At 43.7% G+C, this 27,819-nt stretch overlaps 1 protein-coding gene across 1 annotated transcript; it reads left to right on the top strand.

Moving 5' to 3' along the window:
- Positions 1-27,819, top strand: LOC121572091 (N-acetylneuraminate 9-O-acetyltransferase). Its single transcript, XM_041883996.2, has 19 exons — positions 1-212; positions 1,555-1,651; positions 1,807-1,927; positions 3,910-3,954; positions 4,143-4,205; positions 4,829-4,873; positions 4,986-5,109; positions 11,957-12,171; positions 12,832-12,998; positions 14,082-14,340; positions 14,544-14,633; positions 14,883-15,002; positions 15,617-15,773; positions 15,964-16,043; positions 16,301-16,402; positions 17,015-17,155; positions 17,877-17,954; positions 24,541-24,633; positions 24,779-27,819. The coding sequence occupies exons 1-19, from the start codon at positions 80-82 to the stop codon at positions 25,052-25,054; spliced, it is 2,406 nt and encodes an 801-aa protein (XP_041739930.1). The 5' UTR covers positions 1-79; the 3' UTR covers positions 25,055-27,819.

Here is a 27,819-nt window from a genome sequence, read left to right as displayed (position 1 = left end):
GCGTGGACGCGCGGTGTACTCAGCCCACGACTACCCCGCTGCATCATATCTGTCTGCTTGTTGTCATGGAGGAGCCAAGATGGCGGTCCTCGCCTATAGCCTTGGCAAACGGGAAATAAATCAGTATTTTTGCATTAAAAATGCCAAATTATTATCTCTCGCTGCCGTCATTCTACTGACTGTGTTTCACACAGTTTCTCGGTATTATGGAGGTAAGCGACTGGCTTTTAAATATTTTGTTAGATAGCCAGCTACGTTAGCTAACGTAGACACTTGACTCAACTGTGTTAGCGGAACTTGTAGCTAGCTAGCTAACGTTAGCTTCCCTCTTTGGCCCTTTTTGCTCGCTGTTAGGGCGTTTGCTAACACAATCTTACTAGTTACAACAGTATGGTATTTGCAAATTGAGAGAACAGAATAATAAAACCGCAAGGATTTAGCTATAGCTAAGCAATTGCAAGGAAACATGAATACACTTGCAGAAGCCTGAATTAACTGAATTAGCTAACTTACGTTAGCTGCATCGTTTTAGCACAGATAGAACAATGAGATATACAATCTTTGGTTTTAGTGCAGGTGCATAGATGCGATGCCTGCAACCAAGAGACAGTCAAGTCTCTTAATTGCATCGCAGGTGGATAGCATCAAAGAGGAATCGCATCATCGCGAGTTAACCCATGTTTAATAACATTATTGTAGTAGTTAGCTAGTACGCTCTTACTGGCTAACTATCCGACTGTATTAGCTGCTAGCAACTAGCTTGTTAGTTAATCTGTCTCTTATCTGTCAACAACCTAAGCTAACGTTAGTTAACTGGTCAGTTCACTTTTAAAGAGCTCGCTAGCTAGCAGAATTACTAGTTAACGTAAGTAACATACTGCGCTTGCGCGGTTAATTACTAGCTAACGTTAACTAGCTAGTTAGCTTGCTAGTTATCATGGAGCGTCATTTTTTTACAGGAAGCTCAAATTTGAAATTACTGTTGATTGATAGTGGGGATCATAAAGCCATAGCTGTCTGTGGCAAACTGTGGAATCTAATGTATGTCTTATGAATGGCAATTATGCACATACAGCCATAGAGGAGGCAGGAGCCTAACTGGCCATTTAAAAATTATTGTTTGTATCTGGCTGGCAAGCGTCCGCCTCCCCGATGATGGCTTGCATACAGTGATCTTTGTTTATGGAAGGCGTAGGACACAGTGGGCTCTGTGTGTACACTGAGAACAGCTGCTGTTTTCTGGCAGGCTTTGACACTGGCTGCTCTTGATGCCTTCTCTTGTCACCCCACATATTTTGCTCGTTTGCATTGATGAATTGCCAGATGGGTATTTTCAATTAGAACACAAGTGAACGTCATGAGATGTGTGTGCTTTAGTGGAACATGTTGATAGCTTAATTTGTACTGCAGGCTGCAATGCTCTCTTGGCTGAACCTTGCATTGCGCACACTGCTGCATTTGCAGTGTTGAAAACCATGTAGAGGCAGCAGGTTTCATTTGTGTGTTTGTGTTTTGTTATGGCTTACTGGGATGTTCTCTCTGTCTTCCCCTCAGGTGGAGACACATGTGAGTGGCTGCTGTCCAGTGGTCGGTTCTTAGGAGAGAACGTGTGGCAGCCCTATGGCTGTATGATGCACAAATATAAAAGCATGTGAGTCACACTAATGGGGGGGAATGTGTGTGTGTGTGTGTAAAATGTGTTACATACTTTAGATAGCATTTTAACCAAGCCCACAACTACAAAATTGTTTGTCAGTTGTAGTTACTATGTGCGAGTGAGTCATTAGTTGTTGTTTTTTCCCACAGTGAAGCAAAGACTTGCCTTAATGAGAAAAGGGTGGCCTTCATTGGCGATTCCAGAATACGGCAGCTATTCTATTCATACATACAAATAATCGATCCTACACAAAGAGAGAATGGAAGAAAGGTAGGCTAAGTCCCCCTGGCATAAAGCACACACAAACTCTAAGCTTTTGGCTGAATCCTAACTTGAGATCTCTGCCCTTGACATCCCATTGACATCAATGCAGGATTATTCAAAAGTCAGTTAGGATTCACCTCTTAAGTGCATAACTCTAATTACTCCTGTAAGTTGCTCTGGATAAGAGCGTCTGCTGAATTGTTAAAATGTAAATGAGTATATATATATATATATATATATATATATATATATACACACACACAGTGGGGAGAACAAGTATTTGATACACTGCCAATTTTCCTACTTACAAAGCATGTAGAGGTCTGTAATTTTTATCATAGGTACACTTCAACTGTGAGAGACGGAATCTAAAACAAAAATCCAGAAAATCACTTTGTATGATTTTTAAGTAATTAATTTGCATTTTATTGCATGACATAAGTATTTGATACATCAGAAAAGCAGAACTTAATATTTGGTACAGAAACCTTTGTTTGCAATTACAGAGATCATACGTTTCCTGTAGGTCTTGACCAGGTTTGCACACACTGCAGCAGGGATTTTGGCCCACTCCTCCATACAGACCTTCTCCAGATCCTTCAGGTTTCGGGGCTGTCGTTGGGCAATACAGACTTTCAGCTCCCTCCAAAGATTTTCTATTGGGTTCAGGTCTGGAGACTGGCTAGACCACTCCAGGACCTTGAGATGCTTCTTACGGAGCCACTCCTTAGTTGCCCTGGCTGTGTGTTTCGGGTCGTTGTCATGCTGGAAGACCCAGCCACGACCCATCTTCAATGCTCTTACTGAGGGAAGGAGGTTGTTGGCCAAGATCTCGCGATACATGGTCCCATCCATCCTCCCCTCAATACGGTGCAGTCGTCCTGTCCCCTTTGCAGAAAAGCATCCCCAAAGAATGATGTTTCCACCTCCATGCTTCACGGTTGGGATGGTGTTCTTGGGGTTGTACTCATCCTTCTTCTTCCTCCAAACACGGCGAGTGGAGTTTAGACCAAAAAGCTCTATTTTTGTCTCATCAGACCACACAACCTTCTCCCATTCCTCCTCTGGATCATCCAGATGGTCATTGGCAAACTTCAGACGGGCCTGGACATGCGCTGGCTTGAGCAGGGGGACCTTGCGTGCGCTGCAGGATTTTAATCCATGACGGCGTAGTGTGTTACTAATGGTTTTCTTTGCGACTGTGGTCCCAGCTCTCTTCAGGTCATTGACCAGGTCCTGCCATGTAGTTCTGGGCTGATCCCTCACCTTCCTCATGATCATTGATGCCCCACGAGGTGAGATCTTGCATGGAGCCCCAGACCGAGGGTGATTGACCGTCATCTTGAACTTCTTCCATTTTCTAATAATTGCGCCAACAGTTGTTGCCTTCCACCAAGCTGCTTGCCTATTGTCCTGTAGCCCATCCCTGCCTTGTGCAGGTCTACGATTTTATCCCTGTCCTTACACAGCTCTCTGGTCTTGGCCATTGTGGAGAGGTTGGAGTCTGTTTGATTGAGTGTGTGGACAGGTGTCTTTTTATACATGTAACGAGTTCAAACAGGTGCAGTTAATACAGGTAATGAGTGGAGAACAGGAGGGCTTCTTAAAGAAAAACTAACAGGTCTGTGAGAGCCGGAATTCTTACTGATTGGTAGGTGATCAAATACTTATGTCATGCAATAAAATGCAAATTAATTACTTAAAAATCATACAATGTGATTTTCTGGATTTTTGTTTTAGATTCCGTCTCACAGTTGAAGTGTACCTATGATAAAAATTACAGACCTCTACATGCTTTGTAAGTAGGAAAACCTGCAAAATCGGCAGTGTATCAAATACTTGTTCTCCCCACTGTAAATGATTTGTAGCCATGGTATTCCTAAAATAGGATAGGTAGTTGCTGCACTCTCAATCAATGCTCTAATCTTGAGTAGACAAATAGAGGGACATTGACTGTTTTATCCCTCGTTGTGATGTCTGTCCACCAGCACGAGAACATTCCCTTTGAAGATAGGAGCTCTTCAGTCAATGTGGTGAGCTATTTATGTATCGCTCTTCACATCTCCTCTGTCAGTCAACAATAACAATGTCAAAGCCCAACAATTCCTTTTTTTATTTCACTATGTAGATTTGCCTCCATTAAAATAATAATTAAGGCAAACAGCATGTTTATTTTGGGGAGTGTCCCGATAAGATCGATTGTTTCCTGTTTTGTTGATAGGACTTCCTGTGGTATGCAGAAGTGAATAACTCTCTGAAGGAGCGCTTGATGTCATGGACAGAGGTAAAGGCAAGCACATGTATCTAACACAGGGTTGGGGTCAATTCCAATTGATTGCAGTCAATTCAAAAAGTTTACTGAAATTCCAGTTCAATAATTTAAAAAGGGACATCCATTTTCAATGACTTATCAATAAACTGAAAGGTAGATACCATTTATTTTATTTTAAATTCAAACCACTTCCTGAAATGAGTGCCTTCAATTCGAATTGACCATAACTCTGATCTAACCTGCAGGGCTTGTCAGCAGATCAGAGTTCAGTCAAATCTACCATAGATTAGAAATGTTTTATTATCTAATCCGACATAAACTGAATCACATCTTTGTTTACACAACATATGTGTCTTATTCCTTAAAGTGAAAGTGTATACTTAATGAGAGATTTTTACAATGTATTTTTTGTTTGACAACGCATATGCAATATGTGAGAAAAAATGTATGTTTAAGTGCTGCTGTGTAAATACTGTGATGAATGTAGGTTTGATTGAATTGAGCCCTTGGAAGAGCCCTCAGCTATTTCTGTTTCCCGTAAGCAGACAATACATAGCAACAGTTTACTGCCATTTAAGATCACTCCAAAATAGTAACATGGCATGATTTAATATGATTTCTTGACTGTGTTTCAGGATCCTTCTGTAAAACCAGATGTCGTCATCATCGGAGCTGCCACTGTTAGTGAAATATGCTCACTCTCAACTCTGTTTACCACATATTTATCACATTTCCTCCTGCATAGTTTAGATTAGATGCATTTCATCATTGAAATCTCTATCTCTCCCACAGTGGTCCATCAAGTTGCGTGGTGGCAGCAGCGAGGCGCTGCAGCAGTACAGGGCCAACCTCACAGCCATCTCCTTACCTCTGGAACAGCTGGCTGAGGATGGGGAGGTCTACTGGGTTTTACAGGGTTCGTGCTTTACTGTTCATCTACTAGTCAGTCAAAGAGAGACATAATGATGAGTGCTTTGAAAGTGAGGAATTGATATCGATTAAGCATCCGTCACTCTTGGTCTCTTTCTTGTTCTCTCTCTCATTTTCCCTCCTATTTTTCCTATCGCTCTCTCTCTCTCTTCCCTCTTTCCCTCCTTCTCTTTATCTCTTTACTTCTCTCTTCTTCCATCTTTCTTTCCAATCTCACTGTCTTACTCCCCCCTCCATCTCTCTCTCTCTCTCTCTCTCTCTCTCTCTCTCTCTCTCTCTCTCTCTCTCTCTCTCTCTCAGTGCATGCTGGGAGTTTTTTGGAGTTTGAGTGTTTGGTGTGGAGGGCTTGTCCTAACTAATTTGTTTGTTTTCCTTCCTTGTTTTCTCTCTTCTATGGTGGAGGGTTAATGCACTGTTTGTTTTAGTGGTACCCACTGTTTTTTATTTTTCAAAGTTAGAGAGGAAGAGGACAGAGGTTTAGTTTCCTGGGGTTTTGAACGGTGAGGTGTGAGCGATGGCTTCGCAGCCTAGCGCGGAGGAAACGCTGTCGTTACGGCATGGATTCAGGTGTGTTCCTGAGAATGGAATTAAGGTGGAGGAGGTTCTGCTCGCGGTCGGCGAACAGGTAGGAGCCGAATTTATACATTCCGCGTCCAGAATGAACAAAGCTGTGGTTGTGTTCATGAAAAGGGCACATTTGGTGGGTAGGCTCATTTCAAGCGGAATATTTGTAAGGGATGTGTTGGTGCCAATTTCTCCTCTTTCTACCCCTTCGACCAGGGTGGTAGTTGCAAATTTGCCTCCGTTTATTACGGATGATCAAATCAGGAAGGAGTTGAGTCGTTTTGGTAAGTTTGCTAGTGGTTTTCGTGTACTGTCTGCAGGTTTTTAGGCAGATGCCGTCAAGCACGTTGTTTCATTCCGGAGGCAAGTGTTCATGTTTCTGAACAACAATGAGCAACAGTTAAATGTGCACTTTAAAGTGAGGCATGGGGAGGGGCTCTACGCAGGTTTTGCCAGCACAGATAGTCTACGGTGCTTTGAGTGTGGGGATTTGGGGCATAAGAGCTTTGCGTGCCCACATAAAGGCCGTAGACAAGGTGAGGGTTCAAGCGCCAGTGGAGGAAATAGAGGTCAACGTGCAGGGGGCCATGAGACACAGGCAGCAGAGGCTGGGCCTAGTCATGCTACAGATGGTGGTGTAGTTAAGGCTGGGTCTAGTCATGCTATAGGTGGTGGTGTAGATGGGGCTGGGTCTAGTCAGGCTATAGATGGTGGTGTAGATGGGGCTGGGCCTAGTCATGCTACAGATGGTGGTGTAGTTAAGGCTGGGTCTAGTCATGCTATAGGTGGTGGTGTAGATGGGGCTGGGCCTAGTCATGCTACAGATGGTGGTGTAGTTAAGGCTTGGTCTAGTCATGCTATAGGTGGTGGTGTAGATGGGGCTGGGTCTAGTCAGGCTATAGATGGTGGTGTAGATGGGGCTGGGTCTAGTCATGCTATAGATGGTGGTGTAGATGGGGCTGGGCCTAGTCATGCTATAGATGGTGGTGTAGATGGGGCTGGGTCTAGTCGTGTGATGGATGGTGGTGTAGCTGAGGCTGGGTCTAGTCATGTTATGGAGTGTGGTGTAGATGAGGCTGGGCCTAGTCATGCTATAGATGGTGGTGTAGATGAGGCTGGGTCTAGTCATGCTATAGATGGTGGTGTAGATGAGGCTGGTCAGGTTATGTTAGTGGATGAGGAGAGTGTAGTGGGGAAGGGTAAGCGACTAGGAGGGGTGGAGGAGGGTGTCAAGCGGAAGAGGAAAAAGGGGGAGAAGAAAGGAGGTGGGAGGGCAGAGGCTGGTGTGATGAAAGACACCAAGGAACCTTTGCCTGGTGCGGGGGGGGAGGCCCCGACTAGAGAGGAAGGGCAGGTGGTCAGGTTGCCTGGTGCGGGGGAGGCCCCGACTAGAGAGGAAGGACAGGTGGTCAGGATGGGAGATGGAGATGAGGAGGAGGAAGGTGAGTCTGAGGAAGAAGACGATGAGGAGGATTTCTTTTCAGACTCCTCCTCAATGGGTCCAGAGCTGACAGCCAGTCAGTCAGAGGGGTCAAAGTACACAGTGAGGGAACTGTCAAGGTTCCTGAAGGAGACTAAGGGGGAAAAAGGTTAATCTTGAGGCTTTTTTTTGCGATCCGGGAAAGTTTGTAAGATCAGTGCAACATGCAATGAAAAATGAGGGGCATGGTGTCCTCTCACCCAGGAAACGGTTTAGGTTAAGGAAGTGGGTCACAACTGTGCGTAAAGGTCTACCTTCAGACACTGTCTAGATGAAAGTTTTCTTTCTGGCACTGGAGCTTTTTGAGCTTTGCTATTGGTCTCTTTCTTTGTTGGCTTTTCTCCCACTTCTTATGGAGACTCTTTGGGTAGGCTCGCTTAATATTAATGGCGCCAGAGATGCGGGAAAGAGGAGTGTGTTGGGTGAATATGTAAAACAAAAAAAAGTACAAGTGTTGTTTCTGCAGGAGACGCATAGCGATGTGGTGAATGAAGTTGATTGGGGGCTCTGGTGGAAAGGGGGCAAGTGTGCTGAGCCATGGAACAAATGTTAGTGCAGGGGTGGCAGTCCTTTTTGTACCGGGTCTGTCTGTAAAAATTTGCTCCTCAAAAGAGGTGTGTACAGGTAGACTGCTTGTAGTAAAGGCAGAAATTAACAACAGGGGTTTTGTCTTTATAAATGTGTATGCGCCCAACACAGGGAGAGAGAGGGGGCTTCTATTTGGGTGTCTTAGAAAGGAACTCTCACAGGTAGCGCCTGAGGAGATGCTGGTGGTCGGCGGGGACTGGAACTGTACGATGGATTTTACGAAAGACAGAAATGGGGAGGAGCCTCATTCAGGCTCAGTGGGGGTGTTAAGGGACATTATTAATCAATTTGACCTAGTTGATGTTTGGAGAACTAGACATCCCAACACAAGACAGTATACATGGGTGAAGGTCTTTGGGGCTAGGGTGAGTGCAGCCCGACTTGATCGATTGTACATGTCCAGGAATCAGAGCAATAGGTTGTTGGGCGCTACCATTCTCCCGGTGGGTTTTTCGGATCATCACATAACCATGGCTCGGCTGTCTATTTCACCAGGGCCTCGGCAGGCATCCTATTGGAAGTTTAATGTAAAGCTCTTACAAGATGCCACTTTTTGCTCAGGTTTCCAGACTTTTTTGGGAAAGGTGGGGGCAGCGAAGAGAGGAGTATGAGTCTCTGAGTCAATGGTGGGATGTGGGAAAAGTCCAAATTCGGCTTTTCTGCCAACAGTATACAGCTCTGTCATCCTCAGAGGCTAGGAGAGTATTGGGGGAACTCGAACGTAGTATTAGTGAGATGGAGGTAGAGCTGGTGGGGCAAGGCAATGTAGGCCTCCAGGTTAATCTAGCTGAACTACGTAGGGACCTGGGCAGTTTTTTCCAGGTTAAAGCAAAGGGAGCACTTGTAAGAGCTAGGTTCTCCATGCTCAAGGAGATGGATGCTCCCAGCTCCTTCTTCTTTGGTTTGGAAAGACAGAGCGGTGAAGCCAAGGGTATGCATTGTCTACGGCTTTCGGATGGGCGGGTGACCTCTGTGGTGGGGGAGATGCGGGAGCGGACTGTGGAGTTTTATACTGAATTGTATAAGGCAGAACTGTGTGATCCTATGTGTGCTCAGGTTTTGTTTGCCGAACTCCCTAAGCTCTCTCTGGTACAAAGGGATGAAATGGACATTCCCCTGTTGTCCCATGAACTGGCAGAGGCCGTAACCCAGATGTCCCCCGGCCGTGCACCGGGGGTCGATGGACTCCCAGTGGAGTTTTATAAAAAATTCTGGGGAATAATTGGACTGGACTTCTTTTGCGTGTTGCGTGAATGCGTCGGGGTTGGAGAGTTGCCGATGAGCTGCCGTCGGGCGGCTCTGACTCTCCTGCCCAAAAAAGGGGACTTGTGTGAACTTAAGAACTGGAGGCCTGTGGCATTGCTCTGTGCGGACTACAAGATATTTGCCAAGGTCCTCGCTAACAGACTAAAGTCCCATCTGGACTCTATAGTACACAAGGACCAGACATATTGCATACCAGGACGCTTAATCACGGACAACTTGTTCTTAATCAGGGACATGTTGGACTTGTCGAGAAGTTCTAATGTGAACTTTGGTCTGGTCTCTTTAGATCAAGAGAAGGCCTTTGATAGAGTGGACCATGAGTATCTGTTTAATGTGATGTCTGTGTTTGGGTTTGGGGAAAGGTTTTTGGCCTATGTGAAGATGTTGTATGCTGGGGCATCATGTATGGTTAAGGTGGGAGGGGGGCTCAGTAGGCCAGTCTGGGTGAGGCGGGGCATTAGACAAGGATGCCCTCTATCAGGGAGTGTGCTGGACAGGCATAGCAGTGTCAGCGTATGCAGATGACGTTTCTGTGATGGTCAGGGATGGTCAGGATATGCAGGCACTGGAGAATAGTCTGAAGGTGTACGAGGGAGCTTCGTCAGCTAAGGTAAACTGGGGAAAGAGCAAAGCTCTGTTATGTGGGGCATGGGGGATAGGGTCCCTCCTCTGCTTCCAGGGGGGTTGCAGTGGGGGTTGTGAAGGGCTTAAAATATTGGGGGTGTACCTGGGCTCGGAGAGGTGGGTCAGGAAGAACTGGGAGGGGCTGTCACAGGCAGTGGTGTCAAGACTGGCCAGGTGGAGGTGGCTCCTGTCCCAAGTGTCATATAGAGGGAGGGTGCTGATAATCAACAACCTGGTGGCATCTTCCCTGTGGCATAAACTGGCTGTCCTCAACCCCCCTGCTGGGCTGCTCGCAGACCTGCAACGCAAGCTGGTGGATTTCTTCTGGTCGGGCCATCACTGGCTGAGGGCGGCAGTGTTGTATATGTCCGTAAATGAAGGAGGACAGGGCCTGGTGGAACTGGAGAGCAGGGTGGCTGCATTCCGACTAAAGGCGGCACAGAGACTGCTGTACCATACTGATGTCGGATGGAGGGAGCCAGCATGCGCTGCTGAGGAGAGCTGGCGGATTAGGGTTGGACCGGCAGCTATTCCTCATGAGGCTGGAGGGGCTGAGTACAGCAGGACTCTCTGATTTTACTCTGCGGTGCTGAGGGCCTGGCAGCTACTAAGGCCCACACGAAAAGGGGTGTGGAGCCTGGGCTGTGGGTGTGGGAGGAGCCTATCTTCCACAACCCAGTCATCCTTTTGAGATCGGTTCAGTCAGCCACCCTGAAGAGGCGACTGATGGCAGCGGGATTACTAAGGCTGGGTGACCTGCGACTGCTGGGAGAGGATGGATGGAAAACCCCAGAAGTCCTAGCAAAACAAACAGGACTAACGTCTCTTAGGCTGCTGGAGAGATTCCTGGGGGAAGTCCAGGAGGCACTGTCTGAGCCGGTAAGGGGGTGTTTGAGCAGCCAAAGGGGGAGGGGCCACCAATGTTTCCGCCACTGCACGTGACGGCAGAGACTGGGGACTGGCAAGGGGGTCTGGAGGACTTGTTAGATTTTAACACTCCGAGCCTGGGCGAGTTTGAGGGGGTGGGAGGTAAAGCCCTCTACAACCTCTGCATTAAGGTAAGGAACATTAGGAGCCTAACAGGAGTGAAGGCACATCAGTGGCAGGGGGCATGTGGAGCGGAGAGTATGGTTGGTTTTAGATGGAGGGGGCTCTACAAACTCCCAGTACCAAAGAGGTCAGGGACCTCCAGTGGAGGGTTTTACATGGAGCCCTGGCCACTAACAGCTGGTTAGCACGGGTTGAACCGGGAGTCAGACAGGGGTGTCCTTTCTGTGTCATGAGTGAAACTGTGATTCATGTGTTTTCTGTGTGCGCCAGGTTAATGCCTTTAATGTCTCAGTTGGAATGTCTGTGTGAGAGGTTGGGGGTGGGTTTTACTGTCGGGATGTTTATAATGGGGTACAGGTATTCAAATAAGGAAAAGGAAAAATGTGTGTTGTTGAATTTTCTGTTTGCTCAGTCAAAGTTAGCTATTTGGCTAACAAGGAGGAACAGGGTCAAAGGTGGGGGGATAACAGACCCTTTACTATTATTTAATGGGACGGTCTATGCGCGCCTTAGGTTTGGAATTTGAGTTTTATAAAATGATAAAAAGTGTGGAGATGTTTCAAGAAATATGGTGTGTTGGGGGGGCTGTCTGTATAGCTGAGGAAGATTGTCTGGATATACGGTTGTAGAGTTGGTGAGGTTTGGGTTATTGTGATGTGTGGTGTTGTTTTTGTAACGTGGGGTAGAGGAAAAGGTGAGTATGCAGTACAGGGGATATTGGTAATCTGTGTACTTTATTTTAAGGGGTGGGGGGTGGGGTGAGGTTTTAATTAGATGAGGATGTACCATTAAAGAAAGACAAAAAGTCAAAAAAGTATCTCTCTCTCTCTCTCTCTCTCTCTCTGTCTCTGTGTGTGTCTCTCTCTCTCTCTCTCTCTCTCTCTCTCTCTCTCTGTCTCTGTCTCTGTCTCTGTCTCTCTGTCTCTGTGTGTGTGTCTCTCTCTCTCTCTCTCTGTGTCTCTCTCTCTCTGTCTCTCTCTCTCTCTCTCTCTCTCTCTCTCTCTCTCTCTGTCTCTCTGTCTCTCTGTCTCTCTCTCTCTCTGTGTCTCTCTCTCTCTCTCTCTCTCTCTCTCTCTCTCTCTCTCTCTCTCTGTCTCTGTGTGTGTCTCTCTCTCTCTCTGTCTCTGTCTCTGTCTCTCTCTCTGTCTCTGTGTGTGTGTCTCTCTCTCTCTCTCTCTCTCTCTCTCTCTCTCTCTCTCTCTCTCTCTCTCTCTCTCTCTCTCTCTCTCTCTCTCTCTCTCTCTCTCTCTCCCCCCTCCAGACCCTGTTCATGAGGAAGTTCTGAGTGACAACAGGAAGATGATTACTAACGAGCAGTTGGAGCTGTACAACGAGGCGGCGCTCAGCACTCTGAACAGCAACAAGAACAACGGCAAGGCCAGAGTCAGGTTCCTGGGCGCCTCGCGCCAGGCTGCCATGGAAACCATTGCCCAATCAGATGATGGCCTGCACCTGCCCGAGAGCACCCGGAATGTGGTAGGTGTTTAGGTGGTCTGTCTGGCCTGGCACCTCTTCCTGCATCTGTGTGATCCAAATAACAGCTGGCTTAAGGCTAAAATAGAAACAGAAATAAAGATGTATGTTTTGAACCAGTTTTGTGCTGAAAAACCATCAGGCTCTATGACTCTCTTAACCAGCACCTTGTCAAATTACTCTGTCCATCCCTTATACCTTGCACTTTCATTCATTGAACATTTGACAGCTTTTATGTTCACCTGCATTTGCCTAGTTAGTAGATGATTAGTGTGCTCAACCTTATAGAAACAGGCTCTTTGAGGACAGGGTTCAAAGTACAAACAACAGAAAGCCCTCTATAAGTTGACATACCTTAAGACTGCGATAACCTGCGAGTCTGTTACAGCACAAGCCGCGCATGGCTCATTATAACCTGCTCTCGGGGGGTAAGTTTCCCAAAGGTACAGATCTAGGATCAGCTTCCCCTCCCCCTAATCCTAACCTTAACCATTAGTGGGGAAAATGCAAAACTGACCCAAGATCCACATCTAAGGGCAACTTCACCATACACCTGATAACCCTGTCACAGTAAACCTATTACCCTTCATCCGGAGCCAGGAAAAGGCTTGCACTGTGCTGGAGTCTTCCGCTCTATAATAATGTCCCTCTATCCTCCACCAGGGTGCCATGATCCTGATGAACGCTGTGTGTAACAAGGTCCTGCAGCCCATCGACGGCTCCTGCTGCCAGTCCCTGCCGGCCCCCAACTTCCTCCAGAAACTGACAGCCTGTGTCTTCCTGGGCTCAGCCCTGGTCTTCCTGGTGCTCCATGCTCTGGGCCACAACAGGTACACGCTCCCTTGTGGCTCAGTCGGTTAGAGGGGCATGGGTTCGATCCCCGCTGGGGCCACATATACTGAAACATATGCACATAGACTATTTTGTATATTGTTCAGAGCCAGGGCTCTAAATTAACATTTTTCATTGGTCGCACTGGTGCTCCCAACTTTCAAAAAGTTAGGAGCACCACTCGAAATTTAGTAGCGCCAGAAAAAGTGTTTTTATTTGTATTAATTGTTTGAGATACAGCCTATATAAATTCTAGATACTTTTGAAGCACATGTTGTGCCATGCAAACTAATATGTAACACTGTAAAGACATTTGTTTATTATAAAAACTAAAATGTTGATACGAATACCTGTCATTGAAATTACAAAGTCATTTGTGCAATATTAGGTTTCTACATTGTGTAAAAGCACTATTTTTCTATTGAGATGCATTACATTGAAAATGGTACACTGTCTCTTTAAAAAGGTCAGGTTTGTGATGAAGATGTGCAAGAGATCTGTTATTCATTCATTGCTATGGTCATTGATCTCCTGAAGAAGCTATCCCTTTCCTTTCTTTCTGTCCCCCCAAATGTTTGGATATACTGGTAAAGTTAAAAGGTTGTAAGCTAGCTGGCTAATGAGGTTGCATGACTGAACAAAGTGTAAACAAATGGTTAACGATGCGTGAGTAGTTTTTGAACGGCCCACAACAATCTTTATGAATGTAAAATGGGGTCCCTGCGAGCCACTATAGGAAGATAAGAATGTTGCGCTGGAAATATGGGTCAGATCTTTTGACCTGGTTGGGCTATAAGCAAGCTGTTTTTGCTGTAGCAATGCTGCAACCATGACGCTTATGAATCTGCACTTGTTTTTTCCTAGTCGCATGGTGCTTCCAAAATATAACTCCTGGTCACACAGAAAATATTTTGTTGCATATGCAAACAAATTGGTCGCACTTTAGAGTCCTGTTCAAAGCTCACTTGTAAAAGAGACCTGTATCTCAATGTGACTTCATTGTATTAATAAAGGTTCAATAAAAAGCAGCTGTACTGTAAGCCGCTTTAGAGAAATTTTACAAAATGTAAACATATTAACAGGCACTGGAAGTCCCGGCCCACACCCCCCGATGTGGAGAGCGGCGAGGAGAAGAAGCCGGCTACAGTGGCGCCGCCTCTCAGCCACAAGGCTCCGTTCCAGGCCGTGTGTAAGATGGGCCTCATCATGGCTTACTTCTACCTGTGTGACCGGGCCGACGTCTTCATGAAGGAGCAGAAGTTCTATACCCACTCCACCTTCTTCATCCCCCTCATCTATATGTTTGTCCTGGGGATCTTCTACAGCGAGAACAGCAAGGAGGTGAGAGGGTTTGGGATGGAATGTTTAAGGGAGTTGGAAGAAAAAGTGGTATTCTTGGAGGTGGAAGCTTAGGCCTACATGAATTCAGATATGTTTTTGAGGATTTTAAATGAGTTGTTGTTGACTGCTAAACTCAATCGTCCATGTCTGACCTGATAGAAGGCTCTATCCTCTATCTCAGTGATTTTCTATTTCCCACGTAGACCAAGCTGCTGAACAGAGAGCAGACCGATGAGTGGAAGGGCTGGATGCAGCTGGTCATCCTAATCTACCACATATCTGGAGCCAGCGCTGTGAGTTTCACCATTCTTTATTTATAATGATGTGTTAACTCTGTCGCTTTGAATATAAACTAAATGACCACATTTAGAATTGCATTAGAAAGCCTTTACCATTTTATATTTTCAAAGTGTTCCAACAAGGCATGTATCGTGTGAGTATCCATGTAGCCTAATTATTATTTATTTTTTTACTGCGACGTGTGATAAAGTAAAGGGTACAAGTGAAGGGGTGTGTGTTTAAAAGTAAATCCTCCTTCCCAGTTCATCCCTGTGTACATGCATGTCCGGGTCCTGGTGGCAGCCTACCTTTTCCAGACAGGATACGGACACTTCTCCTTCTTCTGGCTCAAAGGGGACTTCGGACTCTACAGAGTGTGCCAGGTAACCATAGGCAACGATTGGGCTTTATTAGAGTTAATAAGAAGTTACTGTGGTACTGGTTGTAGCTGCTGTACCTATCCTAAGGGACAAAATTGAACGTAAAATACATAACTGCTGACATGTAGTACCATATGCCATAGAAACAATTACATTTTTATCAAAAACCAAAACCTGGATAGTTAGCAACAACTGTATTGATCACATATGTGGAGGTATTGATAAGGAAACCCTTGATAAGAGAGATTCCGTATGGTCTGGCCAAAGCTTACTTCACACAGGTTGTACTTTGGTTGTGCTGCAGTATCAAGTTCCTTATCTCAAGTCACCCTCTGTGTGTCATTGTCAAACTGTTAAAAGCATTGTCCGTTCAACCATGCAAAACTATTTATTTTTATTTCATTTAGATAATTATAATTATTTATTAAGCAGGTTCCATGTTTGTTCTTTAGAATGCTTTGTTAAAAGTGAGAATGGCCATTTCCTGTTTCCTGTGTTTGTCCGCTCCGTGGTGAAGTTTCCCCTAGGTACAGAACAAGGATCAGCTTCCCTTCTCCCAATCCTAACCCCAGATCAGCGTATAGGAGCAACTTCACCGTACTCCTGTCTGTCCACAGGTCCTATTCCGTCTCAACTTCCTGGTCATAGTTCTGTGTCTGGTGATGGACCGGCCGTACCAGTTCTACTACTTTGTGCCTCTGGTCACCTTCTGGTTCGTCATAATCTATGCCACCATGGCCATGTGGCCCCAGATACTGCAGAAGAAAGCCAACGGTCCGTATGGGTCAGCCATTGTACTGGACAAATAGTAGTAGAAGTAATGATAGCAAATACACCAGTGATTTAAAAGCTAAGAAATGCTTTGATTTAAAAGTGTTTAATTCAGAAGTGATTCATACTAGTGTTGAATTGTGAAGAAATTCTGTCCAGCACAGTGAGTGTTTAGTCATTTGTCTTTTTACAGGTAGTGGGATGTGGCACATTGGGATTCTAGTTAAGCTGCTTGGGTTACTCCTGTTCATCTGCTTCTTTGCGCATTCACAGGTGAGTTCATCATCCGGTTTATTCACGCATTTAGAGGCTTTATCTCTCTTGAGAAGTTGAGAAGTATCTCTCTTAAAAAGTTCTCAACTGGTATGGGTCACTGTTTAAGACCAGGGGCCGTATTCGTAAAGCGTCTCAGAGCAGGAATAGTGATCTAGGATCAGGGCCCCCCTGTCCATGTTGTCTTATCTTATTTTATCTAAAAGGCTAAACTGATCCTAAATCAGCAGGTTTAACTAACTGTCTATCTCTTCCAGGGGTTGTTTGAGAGCATTTTCTCAGTCTGGCCCGTCTCCAAGCTCTTTGAGCTGAACGGAAGCATTCACGAGTGGTGGTTTAGGTGGAAGCTGGATCGATTTGTAAGTAGATATTTGAACGTGTTTTGACACCCTTTAAGTGGCTCTATCCTATCATATGTTCTTGATGCGGTATCAACATATCATAGTATCACATCTTTCTTTAGGAAGTTGCACCAATAACTTGTCAATAATTTTTTTTATTGTCACATACACCGGATAGGTGCAGTAAAATGTGTTGTTTTACAGGGTCAGCCATAGTAGTACGGTGCCCCTGGAGCAAAATATTGTTAAGTGCCTTGCTCAAGGGCATATCGGCAGATTTCCCCCACCTTGGTGGGGCGGGTATTCGAACCAGCGACTTTTCGGTGACTGGCCCAACACTCTAACCACTAGGCTACCTGCCGCCCTTGATTAATCTGTTGGTGGATGTTTAATGTTAGTGATCTAGATGGTTCTATTGGTTGGTCAGTGTGAGTAAGTGGTCCTGTGTGGCTCAGTTGGTAGAACATCAAGATTGTGGATTTGATTCCCACTGGAGCCACCCATACAAAAATGTATACACACACTAAGTTGTTTTGCATAAAAGCATCTGTGAAATGGCATTTATTATTAATATTATTATATATATTAGTATCTGAATGTGTGTGTTTGACTTTTTTATGTGTCTTTCAGGCCATTATCCACGGGATGCTGTTTGCCTTTGTCTACCTGGTGTTGCAGAAGTGCCAGGTCCTCTCTGAGGGGAAAGGAGAGCCTCTCTTCTCCACAAGGATCTCCAACATCCTACTCCTCATCTCTGTGGTCTCATTCATGGTAAGAAGACCACTTTTGATGTATTTATTTAACCATTCTTAAACTAATACTACACCATATTTTAGTATTTAGTTTATTAGTCCATCAATCCCCAAACCATTGTGCTTGTCAGCAGTCCAGTTTTCAAGAGCACTTTCAGTACAGCGCAAAAAACTGTCATGATGACAGCAAGTTTTTGTAGTATTAATTTAAACCAGTCAGGTGAGTATATTGAGCACCTGTTCTCATAAATAAGGTAACCGCGTAAAAAATGTATTTTTTTATTTTATTTTTTGTAAACGTTCACACTGAGGTCAAAGTAAATCTCAGATAGAAGATGTCCCTTCTATCCCTATCTGATGCACTTTTCTTCCTTGAACAACACTTTCCTAAACTCTCCCGTTACCTTATCATCCTTGAACAAGACTTTCCTAACCTCTCCTTGTACATGTTCTCCTTGAACAACACTTTCCTAACCGCTCCTTTTACATTGTTCTCCTTGAACAACACTTTCCTAACCTCTCCTTGTACATGTTCTCATTGAACAACACTTTCCTAACCTCTCCTTGTACATGTTCTCCTTGAATAACACTTTCCTAACCGCTCCTTTTACATTGTTCTCCTTGAACAACACTTTCCTAACCTCTCCTTGTACATGTCTCATTGAACAACACTTTCCTAACCTCTCCTTGTACAACATGAACAACACTTTACTAACCTCTCCTTGTTTCATCTGTTCCAGACCTATTCCATATGGGCCAGCAGCTGTAAAAACAAGACCGAGTGCAACGAGATGCATCCCTACGTCTCAGGGCTCCAGGTAAATACAGTAGGAAGTCAGGCCTTGCTTACCGTTGGTCTCACAGACAAAGGCATGCTCACAGTAGTTTTCCCATACACAGATTCACGTTTTGTTACTTGTCAAGTAGTTAGCACTAAGCTAAGGAGTTGGTGAACATCTTTAAACAGTTAATGCATACCTTCTACCTTCTTCTATGAAAAGTAGAAGTTGTTGTGTTGACTTTGCTAAATCACCAGAGAACACATCTCATTTGGGTAGGCTAAATAATGGCGCCTGTGGCCTAGAGGGTTTTGTTGAAACTAGCATTTATCTTAAGTTTACTTAAGAATATACAGTACTTAAGTATCCCCTCTTAGGCTATGATATACCAATGTTGTAGTACTCGAGACCAGTCTTGAGACCACATATTGAGTGTCTCGGTCTTGTCTCGGTGTTGGATACATTTGTACTCGGTCTTGTCTCGGACAGTGAGGACTTATAATTTCTTCCCAAGACCAGCGGAGTAAAAAACTCATAATTATCAGCTTCCATTCAATCAGCGCATAAAACCACTTCGCCAGGTCAAATATTCTTGAAACATTAATACAGTATCTTAACAGCCTTTATATCTATTATAGACATGTTTGCGCAGTGGCAAACCTATAGGCCTTCAGTGTGTGACAGGTTCGTGATTCTGAAAGGACAGCAACCGTAATACCAGCACACTCATGTAGGAAAGTGCACTTTTTGTAAAACACAAAGGGCCAGTGGTGTAGTGGAGGCTATACCCAGGTATAATCCATATACCCACTTATTTTTCAGTGGGCATTGCGTATACTCACTTCTTAATCCATACTGATGCGTATCAAAAGTAGTGTAGTGGATGTATACAGTGGGGGAAAAAAAGTATTTAGTCAGCCACCAATTGTGCAAGTTCTCCCACTTAAGAAGATGAGAGAGGCCTGTAATTTTCATCATAGGTACACGTCAACTATGACAGACAGATTGAGAATTTTTTTCTACAGAAAATCACATTGTAGGATTTTTAATGAATTTATTTGCAAATGATGGTGGAAAATAAGTATTTGGTCACCTACAAACAAGCAAGATTTCTGGCTCTCACAGACCTGTAACTTCTTCTTTAAGAGGCTCCTCTGTCCTCCACTCGTTACCTGTATTAATGGCACCTGTTTGAACTTGTTATCAGTATAAAAGACACCTGTCCACAACCTCAAACAGTCACACTCCAAACTCCACTATGGCCAAGACCAAAGAGCTGTCAAAGGACACCAGAAACAAAATTGTAGACCTGCACCAGGCTGGGAAGACTGAATCTGCAATAGGTAAGCAGCTTGGTTTGAAGAAATCAACTGTGGGAGCAATTATTAGGAAATGGAAGACATACAAGACCACTGATAATCTCCCTCGATCTGGGGCTCCACGCAAGATCTCACCCCGTGGGGTCAAAATGATCACAAGCACGGTGAGCAAAAATCCCAGAACCACACGGGGGGGACCTAGTGAATGACCTGCAGAGAGCTGGGACCAAAGTTACAAAGCCTACCATCAGTAACACACTACGCCGCCAGGGACTCAAATCCTGCAGTGCCAGACGTGTCCCCCTGCTTAAGCCAGTACATGTCCAGGCCCGTCTGAAGTTTGCTAGAGTGCATTTGGATGATCCAGAAGAGGATTGGGAGAATGTCATATGGTCAGATGAAACCAAAATAGAACTTTTTGGTAAAAACTCAACTCGTCGTGTTTGGAGGACAAAGAATGCTGAGTTGCATCCAAAGAACACCATACCTACTGTGAAGCATGGGGATGGAAACTTCATGCTTTGGGGCTGTTATTCTGCAAAGGGACCAGGACGACTGATCCGTGTAAAGGAAATAATGAATGGGGCCATGTATCGTGAGATTTTGAGTGAAAACCTCCTTCCATCAGCAAGGGCATTGAAGATGAAACGTGGCTGGGTCTTTCAGCATGACAATGATCCCAAACACACCGCCCGGGCAATGAAGGAGTGGCTTCGTAAGAAGCATTTCAAGGTCCTGGAGTGGCCTAGCCAGTCTCCAGATCTCAACCCCATAGAAAATCTTTGGAGGGAGTTGAAAGTCCGTGTTGCCCAGCGACAGCCCCAAAACATCACTGCTCTAGAGGAGATATGCATGGAGGAATGGGCCAAAATACCAGCAACAGTGTGTGAAAACCTTGTGAAGACTTACAGAAAACGTTTGACCTGTGTCATTGCCAACAAAGGGTATATAACAAAGTATTGAGAAACTTTTGTTATTGACCAAATACTTATTTTCCACCATAATTTGCAAATAAATTCATTTAAAATCCTACAATGTGATTTTCTGGAGAAAAAAAATTCTCATTTTGTCTGTCATAGTTGACGTGTACCTATGATGAAAATTACAGGCCTCTCTCATCTTTTTAAGTGGGAGAACTTGCACAATTGGTGGCTGACTAAATACTTTTTTTCCCCACTGTATGACTTATCAATTATGTAGTACAATAGAGAAATCATGCACAAAGTAGCCTACACAATCGCAAAGCACGTGAAATATATTCACATGCGCGCCGCACACAGCCTAGTTTCAGCGGAATATAATCTGCAGGCAGCAAGAGAGTGCAGCTCTCGACTGGTTTTGGCATGGAGCAGCTCACAGAAGAATGCCATCGGTAGCATGTAGGGTAGGATAGACATTTCAACTTATGATATCTACCAGTAAATGCTAACTAAGGCAACAATGGGTATGCAAACCAGGTATTTAAAAAGTTTGGTCCGAAGTGTTGGTTAGTAGGCTATTTGTGATGCGCAATTGTCATAATGCGCTGTTTGCATCAGGGGCGTAGACATACAACAATCAAATTGATATGGTTTTAAGCATTGTTGTGGACTTAGACCATCAAATTGTTGTATTTTTTATATTTTAAAAAGGTGTGATTTGGACAGTGACAATCTGAAAAATCTATAGGAAAACTCATAACAGAACATAAGAAAACATAGATTTTTCACACAGGGCCTTTCCTTTGCTGGGTGGGCCGTTTGGGAACTTTTTGGCAAAATTATAGTATACCCACTTCTCCAGGCACCACTGCACCACTGGATAGGGCCAATGGAAAGACAGCAGTCACACACAGCATGATGTTAAAGGATAAGCAGTCCATAAACTCAGATATAATAAGCCAGTAGGTCCAAATCCTAAGAATACAAAAACACAACCATTAAGCATTTCCCAATCGAAATGTACAGCTATTACTACCCATTGCAAAAAATATTTCGCATTTAGCACACAAAGTAACTGGTGACCTAAAGTTTAAAGTGCAACTGACAGCATTCTAACTACTTTGCAGATATGAAACAAACAGACAATCATAATATCAGTAAAAAATATCAAATTCCCAGTTTATGCTACAAAACCAACTTTATAAGAGGTTTTAAAAATAGGTTCTATTTGACTCAACATTCCATGACGTACACTGCATTGTTGGCAGAATAGATAGATGCAGTTTAATGCATGATTAATATACTTCACCAATACATTTCTTGGTAGTCCAAAAAAGATTGCAATCAGGTTGTAAATCACAGCTGGCCTTGTACATTGTTTGCTACCTCCATTTGGGATGCACTGATGCAGTTTCAATGACTCAATATTCTGGACAAAAACTGACAAATGTAACTAAGGCTGGGAATGTCAATACAATCAAACTAGCAAGGGCAATGATTACAATTCAGTCATAATGTGGCTAATAGGCTAGCGTATCTATTTATGTAGCAAGCTAAAAACACGGAGCCTAACATTAGCTAGCTAGCTGGTAGGAGGATGTCATGCCATTGGAGGAATGGGTGAGTGACTGACTTTTTCCCCTCATATCGTTTTTTGGTGGCTATACACAGATAGAGATGCAGGTGTCATTTGGTTAGCTAGCAAGAACCTTAACGACTGTTATCCAGTTAGCATATCTCTTGCGTTTGCAATTTCACTCTGGTTACTCCGATTTCAGAGCACTCTCGTCTGAGTGTGCCAGAGCGCAGAATAACTGTTTAATTTATGAACGCGCAACACCCGCTGAATATGACCGTGTCAGTAAACGTAGACAAAAAAAGTAATAGTTAGTCAAGAATGCTCTAGATAACATGTGAACAGCCTAACAGCGTTCTCTCATTTCAAATCAAATCAAATGTAATTTGTGAGCCGAATACAACAGTTGTAGACCTTACAGTGAAATGCTTACTTACAAGCCCTTAACCAACAATAGTTTTTAAGAAAAATACGTATTAAAGTATTTACTAAAATAAACGGAAGTAAGAAATACATTTAAAAAAAGAATGTGTCTGGAAGTAGCTAGCTTGCCAGTTAGCTTGGGTGCTTGGTTGGGACAAGCATGACGAGGAGGCTACAATTCCCCATCGTTTATCAGTGCAATTTTGACGACCAACTAGCTGAAAAAGTTTGAGAGGGTTTATCTAATGTTGTTTCGTTAGATTTTAGCTCGTCTTGCTCTGGCTAGCATTAGTTGTTGATCTTGTTGATGTGCATAACTGAGGGAGCCTACCTTTTCGGGGCGGCAGGTAGCTTAGTGGTTAAGAGCGTTGTGCCAGTAACCGAAAGGTCGCTGGTTCTAATCCCCGAGCCGACTAGGTGAAAAATCTGTCTGTGCCCTTGAGCAAGGCACTTAACCCTAATTGCTCCTGTAAGTCGCTCTGGATAAGAGCGTCTGCTAAATGACCTATTTATTTATTATTTTCATGGTTGTTTGATCAATAGGACTGTAAAGTTCCCAAATGTAAGAGGACTGCCGTGGTGTTTACATATTTGCAGAAATCCATTCAGGTGTATTTTTTGGCGAATGTGTTCTAATGATCTAAAGTCACGCTGTTGCAACTGCCTGTAAACACACAGTCCAGTTCAAAGTGAATGATGGCAGGCGCGTGTGGAAAATGGCTTGTTTATATAAAGGCCTACTGTAGCTCTGATTGGCTATAGCGTACCGGTCTGTATATACTCCGGTTCTGGACAAGACAGATGTTTTTATTAGGTTTTATTTACTGCAGTGTCTATTAATTGTCCAAACGCACGGACACTTTCACACTCTATATTGCTATAGAATTTTCACAAATGCCTTAGGATACATAATTCCCAAACATTCTAAGAATTAATGAAAACGTGGTCGCTTGTCAGAATGTTTAAAAAAGTGTCATTCTTCCGGGGGGTGTATATGAACGGATTTTAATAAGATTTCATGTTGCTAAAATGCTGTCAGTTCCACTTTAAATGCAACAATGTTTCACACATGTTATTTTCAAAGAGATGGCTAACAGCAGCAAGCACACTGCAATAACAAACACAGTTCCACTCACCAGATGATGATAATTTGAAACGTAACTTCTTGTTGAAAGTTATTCTTGAAAAGGGAGAAGCTAACAAATTAGCAACAACATCCTATTTGATAACACCTGCTGCAGCAGCTGCAAAACTAGCCGACAACAAAAGCTAGCTAGTTAGACCGTCTCGCCACTACAGAGCAGTAGTTTTCCCACAGACTAGCTAGCTAGCGTTTGTTGTCGGCTAGTTTTTCAGTGACCTATTGGCCTTCAAGAAGGCAGAAGTTTCCATACGTTTTTGTAAAAACAGTCCCACCCATTAAGTCACTGTGATTGGTTGATTCCACTGTCACTCCAAAATGTTGCCCTAATACAGTTGAATGGCAGATGCCTTTATCTAGCTTCTGATGGCCTAGCCAATGGCTGACTTAGCTAGCTAGATCTATCTTCCCAGAGACCAGCAAAGAAAAATCCTGATTTTAGAACTTTTTTCGCTTCAGTGTTAACCCTTTCCTTTCCAACAAAAACTGAAGAGATTAAATCAGAACTTCATTGAAAATAATAATAATATTATAATTATAATTATTATTATTTTATAAATCCTTAGCCCTTCTCTTAAGGGATAGAAGGCCCATTGTTCCCCACTGTGTTTGGGTTAGTAATAATTTGTAGAGTGGCTCTATTTTCCCTCAGCATGCATTTGTTCATTATTTTGAATGTCTCTAAAGAATCCATATGTTGTTCTGAAATATGAACACAGAAATACTGGACATTTTGAACTTTTATGGTGGTGATTTGAAAAAATTACAATCATGGTCTTGAATTGGACTCGCATTTTTCTGGTCTCGGTCTTGACTCGGTCTCGAACCCCTTATCCCCCTCCCGGTCTCGGTCTTGACTCGGTCTCCGCCCTGCCGGTCTCGGTCTTGACTTGGACTGGATTTGCTCCGGTATTGGTCTTGATTCGGTCTCGCTTTAGGTGGTCTCAAACACAACACTGTGATATACAGTACGTAGAACAAAATGACAACGGCGTTAGTTGCCTTCTACAATAACAGGATGGGTGTACTTTACTGTAGCTCAGCCAAAGAATAATAAAGAAACGTGTTTTGCTGCTCCCAAACGAAACAGTGAGCCGACATTCTCTTGTTTCTATGTATTGGATCATCTTTTTGGTCCAGTCTCTGTTAGCATTGGGATGTGCTTAAACCCCCCCACCCCCTTAATACAGTTGGTCCATGCCATGCACTCACTGGCTGGAACATCTTTCTCTTCTCCTCCTCTCAGATCCTAGCCTTCATCCTAATCAGAAACATTCCCGGATACGCCCGCTCTTTATACAGCTCATTCTTCGCATGGTTCGGGAAGATCTCCCTAGAGGTAAGATGGATGCCGCTGGCAGGGATGCTGCACTCACTGTTCATCAGCAGAATTTCTGTATCTCTACATGATACTTGTGAATTTTGTATATTGCATTGACCTCATAAAACTCCCTCCCTTTGCCTCTCTCTCTCCGACCCCCAAGCTGTTCATCTGCCAGTACCACATCTGGCTGGCGGCGGACACCAAGGGCATCCTGGTGCTGATCCCAGGCAACCCCTCGCTCAACATCATCCTCAGCACCTTCATCTTTGTGTGCGTGGCCCATGAGATCTCCCTGATCACCAACGACCTGGCCCAGGTGGCCATTCCCAAGGACGGGGGTGCCCTGCTCAAGAGGCTGCTGGCCGCCGGGGTCTTCACCCTGGGTCTACTTCTGACGTCCAGGAGCGCTGAAGGGAACCAGGGAGAAGGCCACTGAGGTGGGGAGGGGGGGTACCACAGTGGGGGAGAGGTAGACTGATTTCTAGACTAATGAGTCTGACTGACTGGTTAGTCTTCCATGCCCCCAGGGTCGAATTCATTTGGCACAAAACGGAAGAAAATGTACTGATGGATGAAGGGACGTCCTGTTGTGTTCCTTTTTAAACCTTTTGCTACGGTTTGCATCAATGAATACAACGGAGTTGAACAGACACAGACCAAGTTAAGGATATGGCACTGCTGTCTGTCTCTCTTGACTGCTCTGCTCTGAGTACTGGGGTGAAAGTCGTACACTGAAGAGGACGAGGTCCCAACTTGGGCCCACACACCTCACTGAACAGCACATGAGTAAGGTTCTGACTCCATACTATAGACGTTTACAAAAGAAGGGTGAGGCGGGGATGGAGGGTCGGGGGTAATGGTGGGTTCGATGATGTGTGGATTTTAAACTAATGGTGTCCCAAATGGCTCGCTATGCAGTGCACTAGTTTTGACTGGGCTCTGGTCTAAAGCAGTGCACTATATAGAGTAGGGTACCATTTGGGACACACAGGTAGAAACAAATAATGTTTGCCTTGTGCTTAAAGGTGAGGTCAGCAGTCACCTAGCTCTGAAATCTATGTTTTATGCACAGTATTTAATTATTTAAATTAAGCTTATATTTTATACAGTTATTTTTTTTGTTGTTGCTTGTTTTGTTTTTCCATTTGATGTTGTGTGTATGTGTGTGTGTGTCCATGACTACTGTTTGTTTGTGAATGAAGTATTGCGTAGGTGTTTTTAGTTTATTTTCTCACCACCTCAAAGACCACGGTCAGGCCAGGCAGAAGATGCACTAATGAATTTTCATTGCAGAATCCTGTTGCATTCTGGGTCTGACACGAGCGTATAATAATAATAATAATAATAATAATAATAATAATAATATGCCATTTAGCAGACGCTTTTATCCAAAGCGACTTACAGTCATATCCTATCGAGGGTAAACAACCACTCTTGTGTCTGTGTATGTGTGCATGTGTGTGTGCACGTTTGTGCAGGTTCAGTTGTTTCACCAATTTATACTGGTATGTCAAAGGAGAAGTGTAGGATGTTCTGTGTTGTTCGTTAGTCATCTTAAACCAGGCTTTTCAGAGCTACAATAGAACATGCACTGCTTTGTACATATATCTACCATACCATGGTAGGACATCTGTCAAAGCATACTTTCATGTGCAACATTAGCTACCACTATAGCGAAGCCACTGCTAATGGATGAGTGGATCGATGGATGGATGGATGGATGAATTCTGCACCTGACTGAATGCCTTCTACTCACTACAGTTTTCTCTTCAGTTGCCACACGGCATCAGTGCCAAGTTTGCATTGAAATCTGACACGTCGTGATCAAGGATGAAATTTAAGGATTTTGGGCGGTGGCCAGCCGGGCTAGTAGACAGGAATTTCTACCAGCCCGGTTGGTATTCTGTGCAGTGTTATATTGTAAAAGACAAAATTTAACTCGCCGCCGGGCTAGTTAAGCACATTTTCTACTAGCCCAGACTGAAAAGTACTAGCATCGGGGCTAGCTTAATTTCCATCCCTGGTCGTGATACTTCATGATGTATTTTAAAAAAGGGGAGTGAATGGAAAGTATTGCTAAAGAATAAAAAGCAGTACTTCATGTTGAGCCTGTCATTTACCTACAGATGGACAATATACACCAACAGTTAAGCCTTCTTTCAGCCAACTTGGCAAACCCATGAGTTCTTTGCGTGTATTTTCCAATTCTGCAATGTAAGGTTTTTACAAAGGAAGGTTTGTTTTCTTTAAAATGGCATAGTAAACAGAGATTTTAGTATATCTGCTACTTCATCCATTTTGTACCTCACCTTGAAGGTAGCCTAAATACAACGGCCAAAATCGTACGGATTTAAAGAAACACTAAATCGCTTCATATCCAGTTGTTGAATCGTTTTGATACAACTTTGATCCATTGGTTATAGTGCCCATTATTCAACACCCTTCACAATGTGTAAATCAACTGCTTAAAGCTGGATGTTAAGGCAACTTTGCAAATATTGTAAGTGTACATTAAGAAGACTGCTAATTAGTTAATTATTTTAGTTTAATCGCATATGAATTTTATCTGTATTTTCTGTGCCGTGGAAAGGTAACGGACTGGGGTGTACACTGTTGAATCATGTAGCTTCTCAATCAAGTGAAATCAATACCATAGATTGGTCTGACAGGTGTTGTCACTGAGGGCTGTTCAGAAGACTGTATTGTGCACCCTATTCTCTATGTAGTGCACAACTTTTGAACCGGGCCCATAGGGCTCTGATCAAAAGTAGTGCACTTTGTAGGGAATAGGGTGCCATTTGGGACACTGACTGTTTATCTATTTGCTTGAAAGTCAAAACATTACACATTTTGATTATTTAATTGATTGATCAAGGTTGACAAAAAGGGTCCGACTGTAAATGGACGGCAATTATTCTGAATTTTGTTCTGTCAACCTGTTTCCATTTCAGAAAAATAGATACAGGCAAACAATTGTCTATCTTGATTTAAAGTATGTTATTCACAATTTGAGATTTTTCTGTTTTAAATTAGTTTTGGTCAAATTAAAAGAAGCAACAAGTATGTATACCCAGAGAAGTATAGATAAGTTTTATGTAAATAATTTTGTGATATCTTAAAAATGTGAAATGTACCCATTTATTTATAAATGCCTTTATTCTGTTGGACATTGTCAATAATACAAACCTTCATAAAAAATCT

Source organism: Coregonus clupeaformis, chromosome 8 (assembly GCF_020615455.1).
Source record: "Coregonus clupeaformis isolate EN_2021a chromosome 8, ASM2061545v1, whole genome shotgun sequence".
Taxonomy (NCBI): domain Eukaryota; kingdom Metazoa; phylum Chordata; class Actinopteri; order Salmoniformes; family Salmonidae; genus Coregonus; species Coregonus clupeaformis.
This window is presented reverse-complemented; position numbering and strand designations above follow the sequence as displayed.